Source organism: Macadamia integrifolia, chromosome 4 (assembly GCF_013358625.1).
Source record: "Macadamia integrifolia cultivar HAES 741 chromosome 4, SCU_Mint_v3, whole genome shotgun sequence".
NCBI classification, from domain to species: domain Eukaryota; kingdom Viridiplantae; phylum Streptophyta; class Magnoliopsida; order Proteales; family Proteaceae; genus Macadamia; species Macadamia integrifolia.
In genome coordinates, this window is record NC_056560.1 from 5,982,002 (window position 1) to 5,989,514 (window position 7,513).

At 41.0% G+C, this 7,513-nt stretch overlaps 1 protein-coding gene across 1 annotated transcript; it reads right to left on the bottom strand.

Annotated features, from left to right (window-relative positions):
• Positions 1–1,261: 1,261 nt before the first annotated feature.
• On the bottom strand, positions 1,262–4,380 carry LOC122077367 (protein terminal ear1-like). Its single transcript, XM_042643298.1, has 5 exons — positions 3,528–4,380; positions 2,484–3,168; positions 2,213–2,332; positions 1,998–2,139; positions 1,262–1,906 (listed from the first exon to the last, which is right to left on the bottom strand). The coding sequence occupies exons 1-5, from the start codon at positions 4,300–4,302 to the stop codon at positions 1,661–1,663; spliced, it is 1,968 nt and encodes a 655-aa protein (XP_042499232.1). The 5' UTR covers positions 4,303–4,380; the 3' UTR covers positions 1,262–1,660.
• Positions 4,381–7,513: the final 3,133 nt, after the last annotated feature.

The window sequence follows — 7,513 nt, forward strand, 5'->3', positions numbered from 1 at the left end:
ATATATTATCATGCATCAACCATCATCCACATAATTTCACGAAAAGAGAGAAAATAAGTCACGGTCAAAGTTATTGAACAGCTGTTATCAAGTCAAACAGAAAAGAAGGGAAGGGATTGAAACACGTGTCGTATCGTCCTATGCAATGTCCTCAATCGCAGTACCTGACTGGTCTAACCATGTATGGAACCATTTCTGCGTTTCCCCAAAAACTGTTTATATCCCCAAAGTATCTAATTTAAAAGACTCTTTCGGAACTTGCAATCGGGCCTACATTTGGTACTTAGCCATCAGGCGAGAGATCCTTCCAGCCTGCCCCATGGCATTTTTTGGGGCATAACTGAAATTTCCAATGCCCAAGGCGAAGCCACCTTCCTCTCCTTTAACCCTTAACTCATTGACCTTTTCAAGCACTGTAATATTATCCAAAACCTAAAATGTTCTCTCCACTACCCAGATGAGCCTTGAATGGCTTCTCTATTAATTTCACGCCTTATGCCTACACACTACTAGTTTAAATTACCTTATAAAGCAACATCCACCTGACCATGTTCAATTACCACTCTAACCCTACACTTTATGGTTATACTACTTTTTTTTTTGGTAGTTACACTTCATTGTTATACATGTCCTTCCCCCTTCTTTTAAGCAAGTTGTCCCTTCTGTGTCGTGTTCACGAAACCAGAAAACATTGAGACTTTGTACAGCAGAGGGTAAACTAGAAAAGTTACATTATATCTACTTGAGAGAGAGAGACCCCCGAGTCTTCTACTATTTCCTTTAAAAGACATAAAACACAGACCCAATCAAGGTCCCGTACCAGAATTCATGAACCATCTCTCTCTCTCTCTCTCTCTCTCTCTCTCTCTGTCTGGTATCTCCCCATAAACTTGGAACACCGAGCCAATAGTGTCCTGTAGTATAGAGGAAGGCAAAAACCCAAAAGTTATATCCAGACCCCTCTCCCTACGCTTCACTCATGCCAGCTCACTCAGACTACCTGACAAGTGGCTTTTGTGCAAATTACATTGCTGCAACTCACTGCTGGCAGAAGCTCAAGGGGTTGCTTAGTTGGCAAAGTCTAACGTCTCAAAATCCAAAGGTCAAGAATTTAACTCCCCTTGGATCCTAACCAAAGATAAATAAATAATAAATAATTCACAAATTACCCTCTTAAATTATGAAAATTTTCTCAGCCAAATTTTGTTCCTTTCAAAGCCTATAAACTTTAACAATTAGGCACTATATTTCTTGCGTAAGATTACCGTCAAATCCTCTCCATATTTGCAAATTGCATTAATTCTCTTTTTTCCAACTTTTCTGAATTACAAGGGAGGGAGGTAGGGAGAGAGAGAGAGTGTTATAGTTGAGTGCACGAGGCTGCTGAACTGAACAAACAACATATACAAAAAACCAAGGCCGGCCCTGCGGTGCTGACGAGGTTCGATCCGGTTCCCAGCTCAAGAGGCACCCATTGGGCGATATAAGCTACACAGGCACAGCAGCAGCTGCAACAGTAGAGGTAGCTTTGTTAGAGTTGGAGTTGCAGAGAAAATGCGGAAGCCGAGGTTGTCCATCACACCCATGCTCGTCATTCTCACCCTTGTCGTCATCATCATCATCTCCATCTCCATCTCCATCTCCAATGTCATCCACACTGCTACAGTTGGCGTTGTTCCCTATCTTCACCCTGTATCTCATTTACACCACCACAATCACCATCATTGATGGCTTTCACCCTCCCGTTAACCCCTTTGATTATCACGGGCTTGGAGTAGCCGCCGATGGCCAGAGGTTCCGTCAACTGCTTCCCATCTCGAGGTGGTGAAAATACCACTGGTAAGTACTCGTCTACCTCGCACGGGAATTGTGAGTTCTTAAAGTGATCCTTCAATGCTTCCAAACCCTATACCCCGCTCCCCAAACAAGCGAAATTGATATGAGTAACATCAAGAGTTAATAAATTGAAACAACAAAAATGCTTCATAAATACTTACCTGTAATCTGGCGTAAGTGATTTGACATATTTTTCTGGAGTTGAAGACCTCCCATGGCTGCATATGAAAGGCTTTGTAGAGCCTCAATGTTGCCTGAGTAGAAGTAAAGTTCACGAACCCGTATCCCACATTGCACTTGTTGCTATCAGCAGAGAAAGATGTCAAAGTTAATAACTTCATCTTAGAGAAGGGGGTAACCAAAAAGAGAACCTTACTTGAAATCGATTGGGAGATAGACGAAATCGTAAGAAGACAAGGGCTGACCGTCGCCGTCGGCAATCTGTTCATTGCAGTGTATGCAGTGGTTGTCCAGCATATTCAATAGCAGCTTCTGACTGCACCAAATCTCAATTAAATAATACAGGGACAATCAAATAAAAACAAAACGCCAAATGACTCTTATCTCATATATACTGAAGAAATGGATAAATCGCTTCTACCCACAGAGAAGAGACTTAGAACAAAGAGCAGAAGCAGCAAACCCACCTGTACTTGTTGGGTATGTTCTTGATCATGACAGTGGTTCTTGTATCCCTAATATCAGATTCCACTAGGGCATCTTCACTGATCAGGAAATGAGCGTCAGTGTTCTTATGTCTCCCCTTCCATGACCGGCTCCTCATTTGCTTCGTACTCGTCGAAAGATAGTTGCCATGGCTGTTACTCTTCCTCCCGTTCTTCCATGTCCCACTGTGGTCCCGCTCATCCACAACCCCATTACTAGCAACTGTCAGAGAAAGCGAACCTTTGGCTTCCGTCCTCCCTGCATAGTCTGATTTCCTATTGCTTCCAGCAGTATCCCTATAACTGGATTTCTTTATGGTCTGAGTAATATGGCATGGAATAGCATCTGAGGATGAGCGACCCAACAACCTTGGAGGTAGAGATGGAGTTGGTTTTGGAGATGGGTGTTTCGCAAATTTCATATTATAGTTGTTTCCGCTTTTAACGCCATTACTGAGATTTAAATTAGGGGCAGATGCATTTGCGTCGGAGTTGAAGTACCTTCTGCCATGGCCGCCAGGGCGACTGAACTCAATTATTACATGCTTCCCGTGAATTTCTTTTCCTTTCATCTCGGAAAGAGCCCTAGCAGCATCTCTGATATCAAAGAACTCCACGAACCGTTGGTAACGCTTTGATGGAGTCTCTCTCAGTTCCTTAACCGGACCTGGATAAAAATTGTGAGGAAAAGAAAACCAGTAAAGCAGAAGAAGAAAGAGTCCAAAGAGATGGAAATTTAATGCATGCATGGGAAGATTGAAGAAAACGGGAGAAATAAAGAAATCCATCAAATGATATCTAACATCCTACCCAAAAAACGAAGTCCGATGAATCTAATAGACTAATACAATTAACAAATCTCTTTGAGGAATAAGGAAGATGAAGAGATTAAAAAGATCATTCAGAGAAGAGAGAAACCAAACTCACAAGACCACGACATCAAAACGATTCAAAACCCAGATTAAACCCATCCACTGGAAAAGAAAAGGGGGAAGATGATCTGGATGTAATGAAAGTAGTCCATACCAAAAGCTTCAAAAATTTCCTTAAGCTTGCTGGAAGAGACCTCCAAATCCAAATTAAAGACTACAAGTGTTCCTTGATTATGCCCGTCTTGGCCAATGGTTTTCCCAGGTACTGTAAACTGCGCCCAGACTGGCCGGCCGGCAATAAGCCCAGGTGCCGATGGAAGCAGCGGAGGAGCAAAATTCTCTAAGCCAAAAGAGAAATTAATATGCTGTTTCTGGAGAGCGGTGTAATGTTGCCTCAACCTAATCTGCTGCTTCATGTGCTGCTCCCTTATCTCCACCAACGCCGCTTGCGCGTGCCTCAGATCATAGAACTGAACAGTGATAACCCCTTCATTCAACCTCTCCATCTGCACCGACCTAACCTCCCCAAACACTTCCAATTCTCTACGAACCGTCGTTTCACTCACGTCCGTGGAGACAGAACTTAGAAGCAAAACTCTAGTTGCCGTCGGTGAAGGCGGCGGCAGCGTTAACGGCGGTAGTGGTGGCTGGTTTCCTCTGGTGGGTCCAACTCCAACATAAGGGGCTGAAGCGTGCAGCGACTGGTGATAACCCATGTTCATACTCGCACCATAGAAGGTGGGCATCATCGGAACTCCACCAGAAGTAGTTGTAGTGGATGGGTATGAAGCAGAAGAGGAGAAAGGATAGTACATCTGTGGCGGTCGAAGGAAGGAAACCTGGTTCTGCGGGGAAGAGATTCTCGGCTTGAACTCCTCCGCCTGAGGGTCCAATTGTCCAGTAAACCTAACAATTCGACTTTCGTCCATGGCGACCTCAGAAACACTTCAAAGTTCAAACCTCCATTCTCTCTGAGTCTCTCTCACTCAGGTCTCCCCAAAAACTGGTGTTTCGATTACCTTTTGCTTCCTTTATTATCGAGTCGAGAATTCGCTATTAAAGTATTTCCTGTACGGGTTCATACAAATTTACAAAAGTACCCTTCCTTCCTCGTAAAGCCTCTGACGCTATTACTATCCCTATTCTCTAAACAGTTTTTTGACCACACAAAGTCGTAACTCGCAAGGACTGAAGAGGCCAGGTTTAGGCAGACTAAAATGAATAGGAAACCGTATACGTGGCACGTATGGCAAGATTGCTCGAGTTCGGACTCTCACTTATAGCATTGTGATATTGTGAGTTACGTAAGGGCAATTACGGTAATAAACATCATAGACTTCTTAGAGTTAGATTATGCCTATATTCTATATATTTAGCATGTATGCCACGTGTTACTTCTGACTATATTAGCTTTTATGATGGGAAACTTTTTTGGATTTTTTCTGCCTTTAGATGATGGGTAGTGTGATCTTCAACTCGTATCAACCCACCATTGCCTTGAAAAGCTTCAAAATTTATCTAACCCATAATTTGTAGGTCCACCTTCAAGGAGTTATCGATGTCTACCTGATCTTATATCAATCAACGGTTTGATTAAAAGATAGATATATCGAAAAATAATTTTTTATTAAAATTGATTGTAAAAATATGGCCGATACATAACTGATATTGTTATTAATTGAGACCGATACAAATCCGAATACACTAATGAAAGGGTCAATGGCTGTGTATTACCAATGGGGTTGGTACCCTAGTGGTGAAAATGCCTTCAACCCATCACCGCTTGAGTTGCCTTGTTGTGTGGGTTTGAGACTTGGCATACCCATTATCCCCCATTGGTCCTGTGGAAGCGTCGCTTACCATACGGGGGCTTGTTCTAGGGGCAATGATTACTACCATAGAACATCCTTTTTCATTTACCAAAAAAAAAAAAAAAAAGGTGTATATTAAGTATAGAGTAAATTTACATTACTATATTAATCAAGGGTGTGTTTTAAGTATAGGATTTCCTAAAAGGCAATATGGATTCTACACTAATGCAAGGGTCAATAGGAGCACTAGTAAATGCATCAATATGGATAAGATTTTTGCCTTTAACGATGGATAGGAAGACCATTTTGGTCCTCGTTGTGACTAGGCATAGTGTTTACATTGCCTTGTATATGTTCATTTTTCCTTTAATATAAATTAGGATAAAGAACACTACTCGATTGTGTACCTTTTGTGCCACTGTAGAAACCAATGAGAGCGCACAACCATGCATCCAATATTGGAGGACATGGTGGTAAATTTGCCATCTTTGTGTTTGGGTATAGGTGTAGTAGTGCACTATCAAGTTGCATTCTTTCCGTCTATACATTATTTTGTTTAATTTACACCCAAAATATTATGATATTTAATTGATGTTCCTATTGCAAATGTAGGCTAGGTTAGATTAAAATCAAGGCATTTGCCTAGGCCCCAACCCATCACCGCTTGAGTTGGTTGATTGTGGGTTCGAGTCTTGACATGCCCACTATCGTCCATTGGTCTTGTGGAAACGTTGTTTGCTGCATGGGGGTTTGTCTTGGGGTTATGATCACTACCTTGAAGCACCTTTTTTTGTTTACCAAAAAAAAAATCAAGGCAGACCTAGGCCCAGTCTAGTCCGACCTTATGCCTGAAAACCCGTAACTCCAATCCAGCCCATAAGCTGAGAAAACTAGTTCAGGACCTAAAAGTTTTGAACAAACTTCAGGTGAACTGACACTCAACAGGTCAAAGTTGGACCCCTTTTTTCAATGAAAGGCTTTTGGAGTTGTATGTTATCTAATTGGCATCAACCAAAGGCACCCATCCCATGGTTTTAGGTATCATATTGGTATTGTCCGTGATCAATATCAATATCGACATATGATCAATTCAAATTAGTCATTAAATACAAACAATCATTAAAAAAAAGGAAAAAAATAATGTCTTGATCCATATCAATTCGATAAAGCTGATACATATTGGTGTCAATATCGATATCTCTAGTGACCAATACGGGTGTCTTTACGATCAAAGTTTTTCGCTTCTCTTTGTTATTCTTAAGTCTCAACTGTCTTGTCTCCCCTTGATGATCAACTTTAACCTTATTAAACTCTGTGCTTATACTTAGGAATCTTATTAATTTTTCTCTCTTCCTTCTTAACAACATTAATTAACATATAACAATGAAATCATGCACCACTACCAAATAGACATCTTCTATTGGAATGCAAAAAAGTAGAGCCCTTTCCATCTTCATCACATATATATACAATCTCTGTCTTCTAACACTTTATGACACTATATATGGGAAACACCTTTTCATGTGCTAGAAAAAGTTCATGAAAGGAATGTCTCAACTCTCAAGCCTCCACATTCCCTTCCCTTTCACATTTGTATATATATACTTTTGTTTCTCATTCCTTAACATAAATAATCCTCCATATGTTGTTGGTGGTAGCTCCCCTACCCCATGACCCACATTTATTATTTTCTATAGGGAAAGGAGAGAGAGAGAGAGAGAGAGAGAGAGAGAGAGAGAGAGAGAGAGAGAGTAGTTTTGGGGAGACAAGGGATGAAAGGGACCATGCAAGGTTGCCTCCTCCCCCCTGGTTACCGGAATGCTGCCATCCACTTTGGTGGTGGGGATGGTCTCTCTTGGATTTATTGTGGCAAAAACAAAAGGAAATCCGTCTTGCCCCTAAGTAAGACAATAACTAATGGGTCCATGCCCTGCCTTTGCCTGTTAGGCGTTAAGAGTTGTGTGTTTTGAGCAAAGTTAGGCACTTTTTAAGTTGGCCCATTTGGGAGAATGTGGACCTTTGTCGTATCTGCTTTCGGGAAGAATTGTCACCCATCGTTGATGGATGCGATTCCTATGACCTGGTCTTGATGGGCCTTTAAGCAGACATTTTTAAATTTTTAGAGGGATGTTTGTGATTTGACTATGTTTTGCTTGTATGGGAAATTAGAAGGAAAGGAGGTGAAATTTTCATATTTAAAAAAGAAATGAATATATATATATAATCATTACTTATGTGACTTTAATATTAACTTCAAATCATTACATATTTGGTTATAAAATTTCACTTTACTTTGCATACAAATCCCTTTGCTATAATATGTAAAAAT